We start from the raw sequence: 25201 nt of genomic DNA on the forward strand, positions 1-25201 counted from the left end.
TGCATACTAGAGAAATATTGCAATTTGATTCAATTAAAATGCATAGCATACAAAAATAAATTCACAACACAAGAAATTCCGCGCGCAAATCATAGCGCGTGTCAATGAAATCAAGAATGTTTTATATCAAGCCGACGCGGACGAGCGACGACGCGACGCCGAACAAAAGTACCTACGACGGACGACCACGCTTCGAGTTGCCAAACACACAGCCAAACAACAATAATGAGTAATAAATTGTTTACAAAAAAAACAAGTTTTCCATTTTTCTGTATGAGTAGACAGAACTTCAAAACGCCACCTGCTACGGTTTATATTATGAACGATGGTTATAAAAATAAAAGTTATATTTGTTGGTGTAAACTATTTTATTGATCAATAATTTTGGAATTTAAAACTGTCAACATTGATTACAATAAAACGCAGTTTTATTTTATTACACTATTGTTTTTTTATCAAAACATGTATTTGAAGTACCATATAATATTATGCTGATCCAAGCATTTTCACTCAAAACTAATATCACTAATGATTTGTAAAAGTAAATTATTTCAATATACATTTCATAACCAACAAGTAAGAATAATTATTATTATTCCTACCTACAACAACAAACCTAAAACACTATTTACTATGGGAAAATAACCAGGAAGGTGAAAAACATTATATTATTATTTACGATTTCGACGCACTCGACTTTTAGTAAAATATAGTAGGTAAACATAATATTATGGTTTTGATTTTTGCTACTAGTATAAGAAAACTGCGTGTTCAAACTACTTGTTTGTCTGTCTGAAAATTCGGAAGTACTTTGGTAGTTTACCGATTTATAATAATATTGTATATATCGTTGTTTAAAAAATATTCAAACACAATAAAATATGATATACTGATTTATCACTGGTTTCAGTGATGAACTGATGAGTCAATGTTAGCCACTATACTTTCGTCATACGTGTGTTATGTGTATGATTGATGTGATTTGCAACGTGGTGATATTTCAGAAAAATCACGGGTCAAATTGTCCCACCGAAAATATAACTGCGTTATAAGAATAACTATTACTATACCTACGATAAATTATACATAATACAATATAGTCTCAAATGCATACTAGTGAAATATTTTATTTGAATCAATAAAATAAAAAAAAAAATAAAAAATAATAATAATACAAAAATAAATTCACAACACAAGAAAATCCGCGCGCAAATCATAGCGCGTGACAATGAAATCAAGAACTTTCGAGCCGACGCGGACGCGACGCGGACGACGAAGGAGCCTAACAAAAGTACCTACAATCATAGGCGGCTCGTGACAAAATTGTATGGCCGTGTTCACTTGAAATAAAACAACGAAAATAGGTACCTACAATAGCGTTAGCAGTACAAAAAAAATGAGCACCACATTATAAATGTCTATTTAATATTTATACACTAAAAATTATAGAGTATTTCAAAACGAATTCAATTATTATTTAGCAATAATTAGAAAATCCCCGAATTTGCATTCGTGATCGTATTCATAGTGTTTGTCTACACTAATATTATAAAGAGGAAAACTTTGTTTGTTTGTTTGATTGTAATGAATAGGCTCATAAACTACTGGACATTTTACCAATGTTTGCAAGTTTGTGATTACTTTGATAGTTTACCGATTTATAATAATTGTATACTTATATCATTGTTTAAAAATATTCAAACACAATATGATATAGGTACTGATTTATCACTGGTTTCAGTGATGAACTGATGAGTCAATGTTAGCCACAATACTAATCACTTTCGTCATACATGTGTATGAACTATGATTGATGTGATTTGCAATGTGGTGAAATTTCATAAAAATCACGGGCCAATTTTTTGTTTTGAATCCCACCGAAAATACATATATTACTAATTGCGTTATTAGAATAATTAATTACTATACCCACGATCAATTATTACAATTTACAATATAGTCTCAAATGCATACTAGAGAAACATTGCAATTTGAATCAATTAAAATGCATAGCATACAAAAATAAATTCACAACACAAGAAATTCCGCGCGCAAATCATAGCGCGTGTCAATGAAATCAAGAATGTAATTTATATCAAGCCGACGACGACGCCGAACTAAAGTACCTACAGTACCATTTACCTTCAGTGTACAATACAGTTTACAGACCTACGACGGACGAACAATAATGAGTAATAAATTGTTTACAAAAAAAAACATAGTTTCTAAGGTCATTAGTTTTATTTTATTTTATTGTTATTTTCTTTGAACGATTGGAAATGAAATTACTCAATTTTTACATAGAACTTTGATTTATTAGAATTATGCTCATTATGTATAAGATAACGAACGCGAATGCACGACATCTAGCGCGTCTTATGTCTAAACATCGCCTTTCGTTTAGACATTGACGCGCTAGATCTGTAATAAGTATATAGTCTATGCGCTAGATGTCGTGCTTTATGTCGTGTTTCGCTTGGCAAAAGTCACGCACACTACTGTAGAAGTGTCAATTTTTTCCGGTATTTTACTGTTGTTTTTCTAAGTAAATATTGTAAATTATTGATTAAAAAGGTCGAACGCGCACACATTTCATTATAGAGAAGTGATAAAATGATTAGTTTTAAAGAAATAGTGTCTGTGTTAAGTGTTTAGAGGTAATCAAAAATGTATGGAGGGACGGTCGGAACATCCACCTTAAAGCGTATACCTAGACCCATAAATGAATTTTTAACTTTGGCTTACCGGTAAAATGGCATTTTTTGTTTGTTTGTCCGTCAGGTGATACCCCCAGAATTAGAAGCGGCAGCAGCAGAGTGGACTACACATGTAGCCCCGGACGGAAGGGCGTACTACCACCACGCGGCTCGGGCGCAGAGCGTGTGGGTGAAGCCGGAGCCGCTGCAGAGGCTCGAGGGTGAGTGTAGAAGAGAAGAAGAGATGATAACAAAGAAGAGATGCTGTAGGCAATGTTGCCTTGATAATAAATAAATAAATATTTCAGGACATTTTTCACACACGGCACGATCTGATCCCATACTAAGCTTTCGCTTGTGTTATGGAAACAAAATGGCTGATAAACATACATATAATCCATACTATAGTCGAGCCAATTTAATAGGCAACATTTGACGTCTATCAATTTTATCTTCGAAGAGATGTAACTTGCATAAAAACATCGATAAAAGTGAATTAATCAATACGGATTTGAAACATTTGTCAATCGAATTTATTAATTTATGATGATTTTTATTCACAAGTAATCAATGCATTCGATTCTAGATGTCAGATTTCGATTTTTAGAGTAACATCTCTTGTATTTAAAAAGAAAAAAGGTTTATTGACACAAAATTGTAGCGACGTCAGTTCTTCAATTCAGAAATTGTTTATTATGTTTAGAATGGTTTATCAGTAAAATGAAATCTTAAAATTACTTGTATCGGTCATTATTATTATAAATATGTAATCGTAATTGAAAAAAGTTAAGCAAATGTGCAGTTCTAACAAAACGAAATATCATGTTATTCTATGTCGTCGTTACTAGGTTACGTTGTTGAATTTTGTTGAACTGTCAAATGTTGCCTATTAAAATGGCTCTACTATAATATTATTAATGCGAAAGTAACTCTGTCTGTCTGTCTGTTACTCAATCACGCCTTAACTACTGAACCAATTTGCATGAAATTTGATATAGAGATATTTTGATATCCGAGAAAGGACATAGGCTACTTTTTACCTCGGGAAATAGGATAGGTTTTATCCCGGAAATCCCACGGGAACGGGAACTATGCGGGTTTTTCTTTGACTGCGCGGGCGAAGCTGCGGGTGGAAAGCTAGTTTTAAATAAATACTTATATAGAAAATTAACCAGACACAGAGCAAACATCTATGTTCATCACACAAATATTTGCCCTGGTTGGGAATCGAACCCACGACCTCTGGCATGGAAGGTAGGGTCACTACCAACTAAGCCAACCGGTCAGCCATCAGTGTTGTCCTGACGTCACAGACTCTAGTTCAAACTATTCAAGCTATCTTTATATACAGTGGTGGTCATATAATTAAGAACGCTGATACAAAGGGAAGATTTTTTCAGTTATAAGATGCATAACTAATTTCATGTAATTATTTTTATTTTTCTCGATATTGAAATACTTTTCCAACAAATCACTGTATTCATTAATACACGTGATTAGCCTAAAAATTAATAGACAAACTTTTTACACTACTTCTGAACATTGTATTACTATTTACTGGCTGGTCACGTAATTAAGAACGCTAAATAGTTTATACTTTTATTCAAATTGGAATAGAGAAAACTCGACTCGATTTGTGGTTGTAGGTTACTGTTTGTATAATTTCGGCGCCATTAAGTGTTACATAAGATTAAAAGTGATTACTTCTTATTAAAAAAATAAAAGTTGTGATAAATCTACTAGGGAAGTTAAAATAAAACTTCGCGGGAAGATTGGTCTTATAAAAAGATAGCTGACCATCTGCAATGTTCAAAAACTATAGTTTTCCACGCCATAAGGCATTTTGATACGTATAAAACAACTTCGGATGTCCCACGTATGCCAAGACAGAGAAAAACAACTCCTCGAGATGACCGAAACATCGTCCGTATGGCGAAACAAATCCTTTTAAAGGGTCCAATGAGCTCAGAAAAGAATATTTCGGGGAAAATAACCCTTCAGCAATCTCAGCACGCACTATTCGAAGACGTTTGATAGAAGAAAAATTGCATGATCGGATAGCAAGAAAAGTACCCATGTTGAAACTTTGTCACAGGCAAGCCCGGCTTAGATTTGCAAGAAAATATGAAAACTGGACTGTGCGACATTGGAAAAATGTACTTTTCTCTGACGAAACGAAAATAAACAGAGTATGTTCCGATGGAAAACGTTATGTTCGACGTCCTCCGAATACAGAATTCGACCCTAAGTACACGAAAGTTATATTAAAGCAAGGTGGTGGAAATGTGAAAATTTGGGGGTGCTTTTCTGGACATGGTGTTGGACCTGTAAAGTTGATAGAAGGTAACATGGATCAATTCCAATACAAAATTATACTGGAAGAAACAATGTTATCTTATGCTGAAGAAGTTCTACCGGTTATTTAGACATTCCAGCATGACAATGATCCAAAGCACCAGGACACACTCTAAAGGAATTTCTAACAGCGCTGTCAGTTTCTGTTTTGGCCTGGCCAGCTTACAGCCCTGACCTAAACCCAATAGAGAATCTGTGGTTCGAAGTAAAGAAAAAGGTTTCAAATACAGTGTCGAAATTTAAGTGAGCTGTACGACGTTTTCTTAAAAGAATGGAACTCTATTTCTCTAGAAAAATGTCAAAAATTAATAGAGTCAATGCCTCGCCGGTGTAAAGCAGTAATTAAAAGTCGTGGATATGCTATTAAATATTAATTTTAGTTAAAAATGTATAAACTTGCTTTATAAGTTTTTCGCGCAACGCATTATTGTAATTTTTTAAATGAAAGTGTCATACAAAATAATTCCCGAGCAGATAAATTAATCGTTCTTAATTATTTGTCCAGCTTCACTATTATTTGAATGTGTTGCTTTGGTAAAATAAATTATTTTTAAAAAAAACTGTTGGCGATTTTATTATTTATTCTTAAACTTAGTTGCTCTATTAATGTGGCTATTTTATGACATAACTAGTTGCTTCTCAGAAGGTGCACATCTCTGTGTATGACATTATTTAAATAAAAATTTCTAGTACTTCAAATCGTTCTTAATTATATGACCACAACTATACAGGGTTAGTTGTAAAACACCGGCAACCTCGCAGGACAAGACAGCTAACATCATAAGCAACAACATTTGTTCTACGACTTTTGATAATTTGTTAGATTTTATTTTCATAGAAAAATAAATATTCATTTAATTTTCCGTTTGAATATTATAAACTCTACGCCTCCCAAAAATTACGTAAACAGGAAGCGATCGAGAGGGGGATGGGAACGTCGCGTCGTCCATCCGATAATGAATAGAACATACACAAATGAACATAGACAAATATTAGGAGAGTACAATAAAAGTTTAAAAAATCATTTAAAAATAATTAATTGCGTTATGCCAAAAGTCGTAGAACAAATGTTGTTACTTATGATGTTAGCTATCTTGTCCTGCGAGGTTGCCGGTGTTTTACAAGTAACCCTGTATAATACTCAAAGGTGACTGATATAGTGATCTATCAACGCACAGCCCAAACCACGGGACGTATCGGCCTGAAATTTGGCATGCAGGTAGATGTTAGGACGGAGGCGTCCCCTAAGAAAGGACTTTGATCAATTCTACTCCCAAGAGGATAAAATAGGGGATGAAAATTTGTATCATGTTTATTTATCTTTTCCACGCAGGCGAAGCGGCGGGCAACAGCTAGTTATTTATATACGTATAATTAATATAGGTACGTACATTTTTACGTTAATTGTAAGTGGCGGTACTGGCGGTGCATTGTGTAACATCCTCTCACCCCTATTCTATACAGGGTGTAATCGTTAAGTGTGCACAGGCGATTATTACGTAACTATTGCAGATATCAAAAAACTTTAAACTGACATCGAAATTAATTTAAGTAATCTATACTAATATTATACAGCTGAAGAGTTTGTTTGTTTGTTTGAACGCGCTAATCTCGGGAACTACTGGTCCGATTTGAAAAATTCTTTCGGTGTTAGATAGCCCATTTATCGAGGAAGGCTATAGGCTATATAGCATCACTCTAAGACCAACAGGAGCGGAGCAATGCGGATGAAACCGCGGGGAACAGCTAGTGAGTAATAAAACGGGAAATATCCTAAAATTTTACATTAAACACTCCCAACACTGAATACGAGTTTTAGTTTACACTAAAAGATGACGAAAGAATGTTCCTGCTCTAGCTCTATGTTCGTTTGATGTAAATGCACCCTAAAAGGAAGACATCCTATCCCTTCAATGAAACAAACCTAATATATGTAGATTCTTAGCACAAATATTTTTAGTAAAATTGTTAAATATGTTATATTTTATTACAGAATTAAAAGCCAAAATTGCCTTCGAAAAGGGAGAGAAGACAGAGAAGAAGAATGACCCAATAATACTTGACGGTGGTTAGTATACATATATCTTTTTTATTAAAAAATTATGATCTTTTTTATTATTTAATTTTAAACCTCTTGACAATGTGCATTAGTAATAAAATGTTGTTTTCAGTAAATGGTAACTTCTTTTTATCAGTAAAATTCTTTGTCAAATTTTATCCCTTCATTTATGTATTAAAAATTGACTTGTAATTATTTTTAACTACCATACAAATATAAAAACGAAATGATTGTATGTCCGTAATTTAAGGTCTAATTTCAAACCTAATTTTAATCTATACTTATCTATACTTATATTATAAAGCTGAAGAGTTTGTTTGTTTGTTTGAACGCGCTAATCTCGGGAACTACTGGTCCGATTTGAAAAATTCTTTCGATGTTAGATAGCCTGTGTATCGAGGAAGGTTATAGGCAATAATATATCATCACGCTACGGCTAACAGGAGTGGACCCACGGGGGTGAAACCGCGTGGAGCAGCTAGTGTTTTATATTTACATGAAAACACATTTGTCCAGTCATAGACGTCGACGAGCTAACCGACGCGGAAGCGGCCGCGGAAGCTGCGCGAGTAGAGAAGGAGAGAGCGGAGAGAGAGAAGGAGGAGCGCGAGCGGGAGGAGAGGGAGCGAGAGGAGAGGGAGAGGGCCGAGCGGGAGAGAGCGGAAAGGGAGAAGCCGAAGCCGGACAAGAAGAGGCCGGTGACGAGCATGCCTATATCTGGGACTCCATGGTGAGTACTGTAAAATTATAGGAGGAGAGAGGAGAGTGAGAGGAGAGGGAGAAGCCGAAGCCGGACAAGACGAGGCCGGTGTCGAGCACGCCTATATCTGGGACTCCATGGTGAGTACTGTAAAATTATAGGAGGAGAGAGAGAGAGTGAGAGGAGATGGAGAAGCCGAAGCCGGACAAGACGAGGCCGGTGTCGAGCACGCCTATATCGGGAACTCCATGGTAAGTATCGAAAAGGTGCGTACGGATAGCGCGTTCCTGTGTTACGCGTAGTGGAGAAACACTGTCCACGCGTACATTGGATACGCGTACAGCTCCTGTATGGACCGCGGCGAACCTGTACGCGAGGTCAATCATGGAGAAACACTGTCCACGCGTACATTGGATACGCGTACAGCTCCTGTACGGACCGCGGCGAACCTGTACGCGAGGTCAATCGAGGAGAAACACTGTCCACGCGTACATTGGATACGCGTACAGCTCCTGTATGGACCGCGGCGAACCTGTACGCGAGGTCAATCGTGGAGAAACACTGTCCACGCGTACATTGGATACGCGTACAGCTCCTGTACGGACCGCGGCGAAACTGTACGCGAGGTCAATCGTGGAGAAACACTGTCCACGCGTACATTGGATACGCGTACAGCTCCTGTACGGACCGCGGCGAAACTGTACGCGAGGTCAATCGATCCAAAATGCTCCGCGAGCCCCTGCAGTCATTGCGTGTTTTTTTTTTTGCCGTCCAAATGTAGCGTAGCCGGCCGCGTGAGTTCTCTAATCTCTTTGACGCGCGACAAAAAACCGACTGACGATCGGCTCGCGCTCGAGTTGGCTTCAAATTTTTGCAATTTTAATTTTAATTACTATCGATCGATCAAAACTGTCCAAAATTAGTTATTACCAACATCCCTGGCGTCAGTAAGTGTCTAAGTCTGTGGGCATAGTAAAGGTTCTTTCTTGCCTCAATGTCTTGCTATTTATTTGATTTGTTCTAGTGTCGTTATTTATGTGATTTTTATTGTTGTATTTAATTGTTTTTTAAGTGCGTTTTTAAATATTATTTTCTTGAATTTTAAATTATCTTTATTTGCGGAATGTAGTTACAAAGATAATAGTTAGGTAGTTATAAATTATATGGATTCTTATACATCGTTTTCATTGATCATTGTTCTTATTATTTCTTAGTATTTTAATCGTGTATTTTGTGTCTTTGTTCTGTAGGTGCGTGGTATGGACAGGCGTATACTCGTAGTTTTCATTGTTGTTATTATTTCTTACAATTTTAATCGTGTATATTGTATTTATCATTGAGGTTATTTATCAGCTGTCCTTATGTGTATCTCGTGTTTCAGGTGCGTGGTATGGACATGCGCATACTCGTAGTTTACATTGTTGTTTTTATTTTAGCGTTTTAATTATGTATTTTGTGTTTCAGGTGCGTGGTATGGACGGGCGACGGGCGCGTGTTCTTCTACAACCCGACCGTCCGTCTGTCTGTGTGGGAGCGACCGGCACAACTGCTGGGCCGCAAAGACGTGGACGCGGCCGTCGCTCAGCCGCCGCACTTGGCGCAGCCGGTGAGTGGGTTTGCGTGTTTGTACATACTAATGTAGGGAGACGGCACTAACTGGTCTAGTTCACACCAAGAAAGAACAACCGCGGAGTGTCCCTTAGGGCTTAGACACATAAAACTGAAAGAATGGAATAAATTCAATCGCTATGGCGGGTCACGAGTGGCTGAGTTGGTCAGGCATCCGCCCCGGATTGGCGTGAACAGATGCGGGTTCGAGTCCCGCCTCGTGGTCGTTTTTTTTTCTATTCTTTATAAATTTTTACTATAGGTTACACCTTCTATTAGAAGATTGAAGAAGAACGAATTTCTTGATAATTGACAGGATGTGTTTGCGAAAATTATTTCTAACTGACTGCGCTCCGTGGTTTCACCCGCGTGGCTCCGCTCCAGTTGGTCTAAGCGTGATGATATAATATAGCCTATAACCTTCCTCGATGAATGGTCTATCTTACACCAAAAGAATTTTTCAAATCGGCCCAGTAGTTCCTGAGATTACCGCGTTCAAACAAACAAACAAACTCTTCAGTTTTATAGGTAATATGTATTATTAGTTGTCCTGAAATATTTATTCATTTATTATTTAATGAAACATTTGCCCTTGTAGCGCAAAGACACGGCGGTGACTACGCCGTCGAAGACGAACGGTGAACTGAAGCGAGGCATCGATTCGGACAGCGAGTCCGATACGGACATCAAGAAGAGCAAGAAGGACGATGGTATGTGTATTGTGCATGTTTTATTGTTTGTTTCAATTGAAATGAAATGAAATACTTTTATTATGGATACATAAGGGCGGCCGTAAACGGACCGCTCGAGCAGTTAACGGCTGAGCGCCGTACACGGACGGCTCGAGCGGTCGGCGTCAACTGCTCGAGCCGTCGGTTGTTGACCGCTCGAGCCGTCGCTACCAACTGCTCGAGCGGTTGATTTTTTTGACTAGTCAAGTCATTGATTTTCAGGGGGGAAGGAGCCGTCGACGGCTCTAGCGCAGTCAACGGCTCGAGCAGTCAGTGTATGCCTCACGACCGCTCGCGAGCCGTCAACGGCACGGTGGAATTTCGTCATGCAGTTGACGGCTTGAAGCGGTCGCGACGGCTCGAGCCGTCACGTGTACGGCGGTGAATGAATGCCTATAGTTCACCGCGCGGTTGCGGCTTCAAGCGGTCGGTCTCAACTGCTTGAAGCGGTCCGTGTACGGCCGCCCTAACAGATACAAATAAAATAAAATAAAACAAGAAACTTAAATCTATAAACTTAAAAATATGTATGCCACAAAAGGCCTGCCACTCAGTGCAATCCTACTAATATTATAAATGCGAAAGTTTGTATGGATGTACGGATGTTTGATACTCTTTCACGTAAAAACTACTGAACCGATTACAATGAAATTTAGCACACAGAGTTAGAGGGTAACTTGAATTAACACATAGGATAGTTTTTATCCCGGAAATCCCACGGGAACTGGAACTATGCGGGTTTTCCTTTGCAAACGCGGGCGAAGCCGCGGGCGGAAATCTAGTTAATAATAATTATGAAAAAATTAATAAAGCAACGATTCGCACGGCCATAACACACTTTATGAAGCGTAATTATGCTTCCAGCTGGCATTTTTTTTTTCATTAGCTTCTGGTCTTGTTCGAAAAACTTTTTTTTTTTCAATCATAAGATGGTATTATCAAAGATTAACAAAATGACTATATCCGTGCCAATAATAACATGTGGTGGATTATGTCAATAATCACCATATAGCTTACCTTAGTATTATGTGTATTATTTTTATTCGCCTGTGATTTAATAAATCTCTCAACTGTACAGCAGTAGCGGCCACGGCCGGCGTCAACACAGCCACTGCTCCAGCAGCAGCAGCAGCAGCAGCAGCAGCAGCAGCAGCAGCAGCCCGCAAGCCGAAGCTGGACGCGAGCGCAGCGCTGGAGGCCGAGATGCTCGCTGCTCGGAAGCGGCTCGAGCTGCCGTTCGAGCAGCGCGTCGCCGACTTCCTGCAGCTGCTGCGCGAGAACGACGTGTCCGCGTTCAGCCCGTGGGAGAAGGAGCTGCACAAGATCGTGTTCGACGGCCGCTACCTGCTGCTCGAGTCCAAGGAGCGCCGCCAGGTGCGTGCGTAGGGCGCAGTGACGTCACACACGCGCAGTGACGTCACACACGCGCAGTGACGTCACTTCCTGCAGCTGCTGCGCGAGAACGACGTGTCCGCGTTCAGCCCGTGGGAGAAGGAGCTGCACAAGATCGTGTTCGACGGCCGCTACCTGCTGCTCGAGTCCAAGGAGCGCCGCCAGGTGCGTGCGTAGGGCGCAGTGACGTCACACACGCGCAGTGACGTCACACACGCGCAGTGACGTCACTTCCTGCAGCTGCTGCGCGAGAACGACGTGTCCGCGTTCAGCCCGTGGGAGAAGGAGCTGCACAAGATCGTGTTCGACGGCCGCTACCTGCTGCTCGAGTCCAAGGAGCGCCGCCAGGTGCGTGCGTAGGGCGCAGTGACGTCACACACGCGCAGTGACGTCACACACGCGCAGTGACGTCACTTCCTGCAGCTGCTGCGCGAGAACGACGTGTCCGCGTTCAGCCCGTGGGAGAAGGAGCTGCACAAGATCGTGTTCGACGGCCGCTACCTGCTGCTCGAGTCCAAGGAGCGCCGCCAGGTGCGTGCGTAGGGCGCAGTGACGTCACACACGCGCAGTGACGTCACTGCGTATTTAGAAAGTATACAAGACCAGAACGTATCTATAGTGTTCTGATACAGTGTAGTTTCAAGTTGGGTGACAGAATAAAGTTCTAGAAAATATACACGATTTTTGCGTAATGATCGCGTATACTTTCGAACACTGATTCTGTGTATTAGTTAAGCAAGTATACAAAGCTAATTCCAACGTATTCTGGCATTGTATAAAGTTTGGATATTTTTGACACGTTTGGACGCCACACGTGAGCAGTGACGTCGCACGCGTGTAGATGTAGAGACGTGGGGGAGTGAGTGACGACGACGATACACAAGCCGTCATTCTAGATTGACTAGGCCGTTTAGGTCCCGAGGAATGATATCGGAAAGTTGTATAAATGCTTTGTAGCGAAAACATTTCGCTTGCGTAATTTCAAAGTCGCTACACACAGTTACGCATGGTCGAGCCCAAGCCGCCAGGTGGTAGGGAGTGACCGCAACTGCCATGCACATTGTTATTTATGTTTGTCAGTTTTTACTTTTTAACGGATAGACTGAAAAACTAGATTACTTGTCCAACAGGTAGAAAATTAGTCGTGAGTGACACATCACACAAGTTTTATCACAGTTTATCGTATAAATAAATATAAAATTAATGAAATAATTTAAGGTGTTCAACAAATACGTGCGCGACCGTGCCGAGGAGGAGCGCAAGGAGAAGCGGAACAAGTTGCTGCTGAAGAAACAAGCGTTCAAACAGCTCATGGAGGAGGCCAAGTTGCACGCTAAGTTAGTATTATTTTATTTTTTATCAATACGTACAGTAACGTGTTAAAAGCGTGTTTTTTAAGCTATTGTATAGCTTCTATCGCGGGCCTTGAGCGCGGGGATTGATGCTTCCCCCCCCCCCCCCCCTACGGGAACGGGCACGGCGGTATGGCTTGAAGGCATAGCATGCAATAGCTTTACCGCACAGTCCCCGAGTGATACACGTCTTTTTTTCTCTTCCCTTCGATGTATTTCTGTAAAGTTTCATATAGTAAATTATTTTCTGAAAAATAAGTTCATAAAGAAGTTTCACTTCTTACGTGTGTACACTAGCTACACGCACACATTTTTATTTTGTATATTTTATATGTAACTAATCTAACATTCCCTCAACAGATCGTCATTCACGGAGTTCTCGACGAAGTACTGCCGCGACGAACGGTTCCGCGGTATAGAGAAGCCGCGCGAGCGCGAGGCGTGCTTCAACGAGCACGTGGCCGAGCTGCGGCGTAGGGACAAGGAGGAGAAGGAGAGACGACGGGAGACGGTGAGATATGCGCACGGAACGGTCGCCAAAAGTGGCCCCATTGATGTTTGAGAGACGTTTGGGGGAAGGGGGGAATGTGTAGATATATTCCACCTGTATAACAAGATGGTCGGTATATAAGTCGTGCGAGCACGTGGCCGAGCTGCGGCGTAGGGACAAGGAGGAGAAGGAGAGACGACGGGAGACGGTGAGATATGCGCACGGAACGGTCGCCAAAAGTGGCCCAATTGATGTTCGAGAGACCTTTGGGGGAAGGGGGAATGTGTAGATATATTCCACCTGTATAACAAGATGGTCGGTATATAAGTCGTGCGAGCACGTGGCCGAGCTGCGGCGTAGGGACAAGGAGGAGAAGGAGAGATGCCGGGAGACCGTGAGATATACGCATGGAATGGTCGAAAACACAGCTAAAATCGATTAAATTGTCGGTCTAGAGAGATTGGGGCCCAAATATTACCAAAATCGCATATTTATAGATATTTGGGGGGAGGGGGGATCTATAAATAGGTAGATTTGCGAAAAAAAGATGGTTGACATCGTCATACTTTGGCAAAATCGCCTTTAGGAGACGTTTGAGGGGGGAAGTGTCGAAGTAAAATGGCCACCATTGTTGCTAACCTTGCCCAAAATCGTCATGTGAGAGAGCTAGAGAGTAGATAGGGAAGTGGGAGGGAGATATATTCCACCTATATAACAAGATGGTCGGTATATAAGTTGTGCGACCGCGATTCGTGCTTCAACGAGCACGTGGCCGAGCTGCGGCGTTGGGACAAGGAGGAGAAGGAGAGATATGCGCACTTCACACGGGGACACGAGGGACATTGGGGAAGATAGGGGGCTCAAACTTTGCCTAAATTGAGCAAAATGGCCGCTAAATATTGTGAAAAACGACAATTTACGGTGAGATATACGCACGGAACGGTCGGCAAAAGTGTCCAAATTGCCCGCGCAGAAAAACGTTTTGACTGCTGATTTATAAGTTTCATAAAACACAAATTCGATGCTTCTATGGGGGCAAAGAACTAATAATGTTCAGAAATGAGAGAAATATCAAATTGGACTCATTTTATTTACCAACTTGCTTACCGCCCGCGGCTTCGCCCGCTTTGTCTAAAACCTAAAAAATTATATACAAAAACCTTCCTCTTTAATCACTTTATCTATTAAAAAGAACCGCATCAAAATCCGTTGCGTAGTTTTAAAGATTTAAGCATACGAAAGCACAAACAAGAAAGTACAAGATAGGGACAGAGAAAGCGACTTTGTTTAATACTATGTAGTGATATGGTCGATTTTTATCTCAAGACGTTTGCGTGACTGAAAATTTGTGATTGGTAAAACTGCATCCTCACAATTTCATTCTAACTAGTTTCTATTTTTCATAGATGAAATGCAACGGCTCCTTTAATCAGTAACAGATAATAATGAATGTTTAAAAAGCTCGGTCCGTGTTTATTAATCTATTGTTAATAAAAAAAAAAAAAAAAATTTTTTTTGCAAACTTTGTATAGAAATTTCCATAGCAACGACAAAAAACAGCGCCACGGGCTGCTTGCAGCTCGCACATTACGCACGCTTGAACGAAGACAGCCTCCCGCAGTAGAAAATTCTTGAATTAAAAATTTAAAGGCAATTCCGACTGACTGAGAGTATAATATAACAAACTAGCTAGGAATATTACAAAAAGGAATTAACGAAATCGGTTCAGCCGTTATCGAGGAATGCGCTCACCAACACATTTTCTATATGAATGAATGAAAAGCGGCTAGTATTGTTACTTATAATTAATATAAGACTGGCTTTCTACCCGCGGCATCGCCCGCGCAGTCAAAGAAAAACCCGCATAGTTCCCGTTCCCGTGGGATTTCCGGGATAAAACTTATCCTATGTCTTTTCTCGGGTATCAAAATATATCTACACCAAATTTCATGCAAATTGGTTCAGTAGTTAAGGCGTGATTCAGTAACAGACAGACAGAGTTACTTTCGCATTATAATATAAAAAAAGTATGGATTCTCGGGGAATACTACCTAATGCATTTACTCTCACTCTCTCTCTCGAATAGACTCTGGAATCGCTGTTAGATGATTACACCAAATATAAAGAAAGAAACATTTATTATCAAGGACAGCACAACACACACACACACAGACACAATATATCAACAATAAAAAAAACACGTACATAATACGAGAACTCGTACAAAAGAAATTAAATGAAAGCAGAAGATTTATCGAAGTGTGACAAAAAGGAGACAGCTCAGTATATGCTGCAATGTTCAGGAACATTCGCAGCGCTGTTTTTCAGCCCCCCCCCTCATAGCTATAAGGCGGGAATACTAATGTTTTATGAAATTACCGACGATTACTGTCCCGTGAACTGCTTGCAACTCACGCATTATACACATACCTACCAAATACACTAATGCTATTTCAAATGACCTATTTTTTCAAACAAGGCACAAATGCGTACGTGGACTGCTTGCAGTCCCCTACGTACCTTTGTAATGTACTACAATTCATCAAAATCTGTCCATCACTTGAGACACAAATTTCGATCAAATCGAGTCAAAATGTCTTAAGCTTATGAGGATACATTAAAATATGTTTTATTATGTCCTTAATGAAATAATTTGTACGCTGATATCCGTTGAATTTGGCTACTTCAGTACATTTTTAAACAAATGTAATTTTGTGAGACGAGTGAGGGAGTTTTATAACAGCTATTGACCTTTTGCTGAAGTGTTTCAAAGAATAATTATTTTAAAAATTATTGTGATAATAAAGAAACATATTATATTGAATTTCTTAGCAATAATATAAAGTAATCAGGTTCGAATCCTGTCTAATATAGAATATGTAATATGGTCCAACATTAACAGTACAATTTGTTTTATTTTCTATTAAAGCAAAAAAATATATCTGGGTTCGATTTCCCAAGTGTGAAATTATTTATGAATGTTCACGCAAAGCGAATTTAAATTTTTAAATTTGAAATTTGATCAAATATATTGACATTTTTTATTATTACAATATTTGCAAGATATTTTTTTCTCTACCAATTTATGATACCGTTTTTCATTAGTGCTAATGTTAAAAAATACTTTATTTGTTTTAACCAATTACTTTATACATAAAAATTAATAATATTTTGAATTAGAAAGCTTAAAAAAACTGAATCATAAATTGAAATATATTTTTGAATGTCCCATTTCACGTAGTTTGGAAAAGTAAATTGTTCACAAATATTGATACGAACAAAATAAAAAAAACTTTATTTCAGTACATAAAACAATAATTCTATTATAATTATTTCGAAAATAATTTTCCAAACTGACGTCCATTTGCAATTCACTATAATGTCACATTTCTCCGAGGCGGTAGCGTTTCACGATTGGCGCGAAAAAGTGTGTGTTCCGAGCACACGTGTCAGAAGTGAAACTTCTTTGGCAAAATTCAAAGATACCAAAATCGTCGCTTAGCTCCATGACGTGACGGTATTGCTATGGCGTGTCTTGAAATTTTACTCTCAACACGCATAAAGAAGTTTCAATTCATCTACGGAAACGCTTTCGTCACAAAGCAACGGAATCATGTTTTTTTATGAAACTTCCGTTGTGGCGACAATCGCGTAGCGTTACCGCCGCCACATTTAGCGTCGGCCACGTCGGCCAAGTGAGTGAGCTTGGCCGGTGTCGGCCATGTCGGCCAAGTCGGCAATGTCGGCGAGTTTCGTCGGTCAGCTGGTGTTTTGTATGCGATAGCGGTGGCGCGGCTGACGGCGGGCGGCTTCGTGCTGGCGGTGGCCACTTGGCGGCCGCGGGGTGGGATCGAGATATAGTCGAATAGTGGGATCGATGTGTGGGATTCGCGTGGGCTAGGTGAGAAGTTATGGGGTGGGATCGATGTGTGGGATTCGCGTGGGCTAGTTGAGAAGTTATGGGGTGGGATCGATGTGTGGGTTCGCGTGGGCTAGGTGAGAAGTTATGGGGTGGGATCGATGTATGGGATTCGCGTGGGCTAGGTGAGAAGTTATGGGGTGGGATAGAGATTTGTTGAATAGTGGAATCGATGTGTGGGATTCGCGTGGGCTAGGTGAGAAGTTATGGGGTGGGATAGAGATGTAGTCGGATACAATAGTGGGGCGTGGTTGTGGGGTCGATCTGTGGACTTTGCAAAGGCAGTACATCTAGAAGTGGGGTGGGTTCCGGAAATAGTCAGTTGCAATAGTAGGTTAGAGATATAGACAATTGAGTAGAAAGAGTCGTGGGATTTGCGATGAATAGGTCGGGAACAGTGGGGTGGGATTACGTGTGATTTAGGATCAATAGGTTGATGGGATTGGGTTATAGTAAAATAATAATAAAAAAATAAAATAAATCTTTATTTGCCAAAAACAAATAACTTTACAATAATATGTACGCTGACTCCTAAACTAGAGGAACTCTGTGTCTTAGGAGCCAGAAATATGATAGTGGAATATGATTGTAGGATTCGCGGTGGCTAGGTCTGGGGCGGTTTGATGGGATCGCGTAATGAAATTGTTGGCAGTTGTAGTTTGCTAGTTAGAGGTTAATGTTATTTGGGCTATTAAAATTAATAACTCAGCCCCCGGAATCACAGACACAATAGAAAATCTATTGTGTCGTGGACCGATCGGGCCGCTTGGGGCTCAATGGGTTAAAAGGGTGGCTAGACAAGGTATTTAGATATTTTTGAAGGCAAACCTTTGATGGGGTAACGGGAAATTGCTAAGCTAGATATCGACGGGTAAATTGAGATTTGCTAGTAACGTTGTTAAGTAGTAATGATAATGAATTACAATGAACAGTTTAAAATTGATAATTTTATTAACGATTAACGGAGATTAATATTGTATTTGAACTCTGAGTCACAGTCTTTAAATAATTAATAATAAATATACAAATGACTTGGCAATAACATAAAGCCTCCTTGCTAAATGACTCAATATACATGTTTTATCTCTCAATAAGAGATAAAATACATGTATATTTTAATATATAGAACGATTCTAATTTTATTATCTGTATTTTTACCGTCAAGTGGCCACCACAGCTGGCAACAATGTTCCTAAGGTTAGACATAGTTTTAAGCAAATAATATATAAAAAAAAGTATAGTAATATAACGGAAACTCAAGTAACGATACATTAGAACGAAAACTGCGATTTTGCGCGGTAAGTCGATTATTTTTATATAAAAAATAATAAAAAGTAACAATGTAGTGTTGCCATCTGCCAATTTTGAAGCATGATATTGACATTTTATTAAATTTTAATGGTGTTGGGTTTAAACAAAAATGTTACTGAGATGTTAAGTAAAATTTTTAATTTTGAATAAATTTTGAGTCAAGTTGAATTGTAAATAAATAGTTTGGCAGAAAAGTTAAAGTCGCTAATCCAATTTTTTCTTTCAGGGTTGCCACACTTTGAATTACGGAAGTTTTTCTATTTTTATAAAGATTTTTTTTAATGATCTACTAGAACTAGATCAAGATTTATAGCTACTGAACCGATGATTTTTTTTATTTTTTTTTTAGTCACAATAAAAATGTAATATTTTGAAACGTACTGATAGAAAAACTTCCTATTTATTAGAGAATTATTTTAAAACAGTAAATTAAATTTGTTATACAAGTAAATTTGAGATTTTGAAAAGAAATATTAAAAATGAAATAGAGAGATTAGTAGGAAAACAGTCTTATGTATAATTTAAAAGATTCATCTATTACATATAATAAATCTGTAGAAGGGTCAATTCTGTACATTGAAAATATTGAAAAAATAAATAGCAGGGGGTGTTACTGGATCAATACCAAACCCAAATATGTGATTAAAAAAATTTTTGTCTGTCTGTCTGTCTGTCTGTATGTGAAGGCATCACGTGAAAACTATCGGTTCGATTTCGATGAAACTTGTTATAATTATACCTTATTATCCTGGGCGTAAAATAGGATACTTTTTATCCTGGAAAAATACGTAGAAAAAAATTAATCTTAATTTTTCAGTTTTATCCATAGACTTTGTTCCGTAGAACCGCGAACACACGTTGCGTATTATTATAGGCCTAGCCGTATTTGGGAATTGGGTGCAATAGATATTTATAAGATGTTATTGACAGAGGTACTCAAAATGGAGAAATAACCATCCACGCGAAGACCGACATCTGCGCGGACGGAGTCGCGGGCGGAAGCTAGTATGCATAATAATAAACGGAGATGCTGGGTTCGATTCCCGGTGGAAACAACAAACACTGGTTTTTTGACAAAACTGCTTTGATTTTATACTTTAAGATGCAAAAGTCATCTTCTCTATTGTTTATAATTTTAGTAAAGAAATAATATATTTTTGCTGTATAACTACCAAAAATGTGTTGAAAACAAAGTCGCGGGAAGGAACTAGTTTAATGTGTTATAATTTGATGTAAATATAATCGGGTCCGGGTGTAAAAGTTTGTATAAAACATTGTCGTGAAACCACAAAATAATTATAACAAAGACTAATGTTGAAACTTATCTTTTGTCATCAAAGACTTAAACTTTTTTGCGTCGAAGCGATAATCTGTAAATGAAAAGTATGGCTTATCTGTGAAACGATAAAACATGAAATTTTTGTGTTTACATAAAAATAATTAAGTAACAATGTTTCGTAAAATTTGATTGCACTTTTTTTTGCACTTCATAACTCAAAAACAGCCGAACTGATGACGATGATTTTTTTATTTGTTGCATTTATGTTTTATCTGGAAAAACTAATTAAATATGTACTTGACTAAGTTTTTTAGTATGTCTATTATACTAAAGCGAAACGAACCTATGTAATTCAATGTAAAAGCATATTTTTGTATGCTTTCCTTAATTGGTTTGTTAAGTGCTACCAAAAAAAAAAAACGATGAATGAGTTCGAATCTCAGGCAGAATCTTGCTCTTGGACATAAAAATATTTTCACAAGAACAAATGAAATAAAATGACTGCATTTCTATGAATATTGTTCACTTATTATGTTCGTATACATAAGGCTGTTTTTCCATAAGAATTTTAATTTATAATAATAAATGTTAGGTAGGTTAAGGTAACGAAAGTAAATGTATGTGTATTGTATTTATATGTTATTTTCTCTGGCTTAGTGATCGAATGTCATTTTCTCATGTTATTAACCTTTTAACCGCCTACGTCGGATTAATCCGACAAATATTTTCGGGCCCATTTCGCCAGAGTCGTATATTTACGACCAAAATATCACTGCTCGTTTAATCAGTTTTTTTATTTAATTACGCTGCATTCTCTCAAAAATATGTTTATATTAGGCAAATAGTTAACTAAGTAATCATTTACAGTTTAATACACTTTAGTCTCTTAATTAGAAGTCCTAAAAATAACGTCCAAAGTTAGATGAATTACTAACATTATTTTTAAAAAATTGTATTGATGTGCAACGCCCATGACGACAAAATCCGACATGAGGGACGGGACATATGCTAAGATTTTTCGATACAAAAATAAACATAAATCAAAATATTTCTCGTTATACTGACTAATTAACTTTATAACAAATACATACAGCAATTGTTAATAAAACATTTGTTTACAAATATTTGTGAGTATTTCATTTAATTCCTTTAAAATTAAGTAAATTTACATATGAAATGTCAGCGATTCAATTGATGGTTCCCATCCCTAGCCTACATGTTCCGAAACTTACTTTGTTTGTACGCCCAGCGCTACGGTCGGATAAAGACGACCGCTTCTTACGTCATATACGAGTGCCGACTTCTGGAATTTTCCATCAGTGTTGTGCTTGTGCATGAAGTTTTACGTTCGTATGTCGATAAATGTACATGATAGAAATGTATCATGACGAATACTGAAGAGTTAATACGAATTCTAGAAGGCGATGAAAATAATTAATAAATCGTTCAAATTTTTAAACACTTTTTGTTTTACTGACTTGCGAAAAATGTCGAATAATTTCGTAAGGTACCTAAGTAGTATTCAAGTAGGTAGGTACCTATATCTTCACCAAGCTAAGTTTACACCTCGCTGGAATGCGGCATGTACCCGTATAATATGTATAATGTTAAAAACAACAAATGCAAAGTAAAATCTAACAAACATTTGTTTACTTTTTTAAAGTCATAGTGGATCCTTTTTTACAGCCCGTACCTACCTAAGCCTCAGTGTGACGTAAACGACGCGAGGTGCAAACTTAGCTTGGTGAGATGTAGTTCGCTCGCAAATGCAAATGTCGTTATTAAAACGAAATATCGACATCACAAAGTTAAGTATTGCACATCCCTCTTTCTTTTAGGTATTTAATTTTCGATTCACAGTGCCGGGCGCTAGGGACACGTCAACTGTTCTGAAGTCGGGCGGTTAAAAGGTTAAAAAGTAGAAGTAAGTGGGTTCGAATCCCATTATTACACAAACAAATATTAATAATTACGAATATTTTAATTAGTAATATTCATTAGATTTAGAAGAACAAAGTTGATTTTTTCGATAGTCGTTTAAATTACAAAATGAAAATAATATAATTGTATAAAGTATTGAATCAAATTTTTGATAGATTTAAATGTTGGTAGGTTGTAAAGATAAGCTATGAATACATAGATAAATTTTTTTTAGTCATAAGTGTGATCTTAAAGCCAGAGTTAATAATATTTCTTTTTACGTCTTATTTATACTGATTTGAAAGTTATTTCAAAATTTGAAGAAAAAATATCTCTTTTTTCATAAATATTCAATCGTATATAAATTATACATATTTTGTTAAACATTCTGGTCGAAATTTTTTGGTATGTATGTCCCTTTAAATATAACTCAAAAACTACAGAACGCGGATATCAAATTGTATTTGGTTTCGATGCTAAGTGCATGGCTGTATTATATTTCTTGTAAATTAAGAGAATTTGCATTAATACGATTTTAGAATACATAGAATGTTAAAATAGAATACATAGAATGTTAAAATAGAATACATAGAATGTTAAAATATACATGTTAAAATATTAAATACTAGCTGTGCCGTGCCGTTTTACCCGCAGTGCTTCACTCCTGTTGGTCTTATCGTGATGAAATATAGCCTACAACCTTCCTCGATTAATGGGCTATCTAACACCGAAAGAATTTTTCAAATCGGACCAGTAGTTCCTGAGATCAGCGCGTTCAAACAAACAAACTCTGCAGCTTTATAATATTATTAGTAATTAGTATAGATTTCTAGATCTTGTCAAAAAGAGATTTATAAAAATCAGTCACCAAATTACATTTACTTTCGTACAACTAATGCAATGAATTTATTTCAGGCTCTAATATTTTTAATTTCCACAGCGAATTAATAAAATAGTTCTTCTTTTCAGCTACTAATGTTTATTTTTTTTTTCAGCTTTTTGTCTGTAATGTATCTATAGTTGTGTTTGGTTGATTGTTGGTGGGTGCGCTCTGCGATTTATTTTGATTTACCGCTTTTTTTGGTTTAAATCCTTCCCTTGTTTTCCTGAATCCATCCTTATCCAATCTCAAATACCACATTATCACGCACAAATTTCGCTTAAAAATTCGTGTTAAACTAATACTTTATGGCATTATTCGTAAGAAAATTCCATCAAAATTGAAAGCTATTTATTTTAAACCGACTTAAAAATAAATTAGGAGATTCCCAATTCGGCCGATATTTTTGTTTTGTGTAAAATATTGTTACTCAAACGTAATTATTAATTCATTTAACTAAACAGTCTTAAGATGCGCATAAGGGTCAACTCACACCAAAAGAGCGGCGAAGCGGAGCGCAGTTTCCGTGTCATATGAATTTTAACTTTATTGTCATTACTATAAAACTTATTATGGCCTGAGAAACTTGAGCCCGCGGCGCCGCGGGCATCCGCGCGACTCGTTCGAGTTTCTCATGCGATAATAAGTATTATAGTAATGAAAATAAAGTTAAAATTCATATGGCACTGAAACTGCGCTCCGCTTCGCTGCGCTTCGCCGCACTTTTGGTGTGAGTTGACCCTAATAAGAATCTTGAAATAATTTTTAAACATCCTATACCTTAATATTACCCCCGTAAATGCCTTATTTTAGCTGAAATTGCTTAGGAATTTATTATATATAAATATGTACTAAATTTATGTACTAAAACTTAAAACAGCATTTTGCCTTCGCTTATATTAGAATATTCCATAATATAATATAACCCATACAAGCGCTTTACTTTTAACCCAAATATCCACTATCTTACGAAACGAAAAGTACTTTAATTTTAACCAAATCATATTCTATCCTTTACTATTTAATTTTAAACAGCCCTTATATTGACTTTTACCTGCTTAAGTGCTTTACCCCTATCCTTTTCCAATTTTATCTTTCAAAATTATCCATATACTCTAAAACAATTACCTAACTATATCACCCGACCAACAATCAACACACAACGCACATACACACACACAAACCAATACCGCGAACTGACGAACCGTTCTCTTATAGGCGAAAACCGACTTCATACAACTGCTCAAAGACAAGAACGTGGACCGTCACTCAAGATGGATAGAAGTCAAAAAGAAGATTGACCTGGACGTGAGGTATAAAGCGGTTGAGGGTAGCACGCTGAGGGAGGACTACTTCAGGGAGTACTGCAAGATGGTCAAGGAGGAGAGGAAGAAGGATAAGGAGAAGGAGAAAGAGAAGGAGAAGGACAAGGATGGGAAGGAGAAGGGTGAGTTTTAGCTCAAAATGTGTAGAGTGTATCATCACACAATCATGTCGTCGAACTTTGGATTCTAAGTCATGTCGGTTTCCTCATGATGTTTTCCTACACCGTTCGAGCATGGTTGACCAGACCTATTTTAAATTTTTATCGACTTTTAAAAGGATCAATAAGATTGCGCTTTTTTGGGTTTTGTTTCCAGTGTAAAGCTATTTGGAGGTTGTTTTTTGGGTAATTGGGGGATAGGGGCGTTTAAATGTGTACCATAATATACCATTTTATAAAACGTACCGTACGCTTCTCGCGACACTTTTTACCCCGCACTACCACCTTGTGGAACAGTCTACCCCCTTCTGTATTCCCGCACGTGTATGACTTAAATTCCTTCAAAAAGAGAGCCTATATCCATCTTCGACAGCCGGTAACAGCCTCTCAAAGGTAACTTTGTCAGTGCTCATGGGCGGTGGTGTCACTTCATTAGGTGATCCACCTGCTCAGTTACCTGCTCTTACATAAAAAAAAAAAAAAAAAAAAAACTTATGAATTTCTCTTTCGGTGAATTCAACCAGAAGTATTGTAAAGGCCGCTGCATACGTGACGGGATTTTTTCCGGACGGGAAGTGACGGGAAGTTTTGGAAACATCGTTGCATACAAAATGTATCCAAAAACGTATATGTCACGGGAACATCGGCGGGCCGGGAACGTGGACGGGAAAAATATCGTCGGCGACGATGTTTAGCACGTCCCCGTCCCGCGTGATTTCGCTGCGTATGCACAGTCGCTCCGTTCGCGCCGGAGAGATAATAGTGACGCCTTGAGATCCAAGTACCTATCGAAAATGGACGACGGAAAACTTATGCCAATGCCACGGTGCGTATGCGTTTGCACCACGTTCCCGTTTTGAACGAGGCAATCACGTGCCCGTCCTGCTCACGTCCCGTCCGAAGTATTTACCCGTCACGTATAAATCCGCCTTAAATTTTTTACCGACTTCAAAACAATAATTTGTCTTAAAACAATATTAATTCCAGTGTATGATATAAGGTCGTTTTGCGACATCACTTCCCCAC

At 38.1% G+C, this 25201-nt stretch overlaps 1 protein-coding gene across 7 annotated transcripts in view; it reads left to right on the plus strand.

The window, feature by feature from the left end:
* The window catches only part of LOC123702279 (transcription elongation regulator 1-like), a 60534-nt gene that overhangs the window by 16361 nt on the left and 18972 nt on the right, over window positions 1-25201 (plus strand). For 6 of the 7 annotated variants that reach the window (XM_045649976.1, XM_045649979.1, XM_045649978.1 and 3 more), the window contains 9 exons: window positions 2782-2917; window positions 7045-7119; window positions 7627-7840; window positions 9275-9416; window positions 10017-10128; window positions 11228-11523; window positions 12760-12878; window positions 13254-13404; window positions 23911-24139. In XM_045649976.1, the coding sequence (XP_045505932.1) occupies window positions 2782-2917; window positions 7045-7119; window positions 7627-7840; window positions 9275-9416; window positions 10017-10128; window positions 11228-11523; window positions 12760-12878; window positions 13254-13404; window positions 23911-24139 (1474 nt within the window). The remainder of the gene's footprint in view (window positions 1-2781; window positions 2918-7044; window positions 7120-7626; window positions 7841-9274; window positions 9417-10016; window positions 10129-11227; window positions 11524-12759; window positions 12879-13253; window positions 13405-23910; window positions 24140-25201) is intronic. The other variant, XM_045649977.1, reaches the window with a different exon arrangement.

Source organism: Colias croceus, chromosome 23, assembly GCF_905220415.1.
Source record: "Colias croceus chromosome 23, ilColCroc2.1".
NCBI classification, from domain to species: Eukaryota; Metazoa; Arthropoda; class Insecta; order Lepidoptera; family Pieridae; genus Colias; species Colias croceus.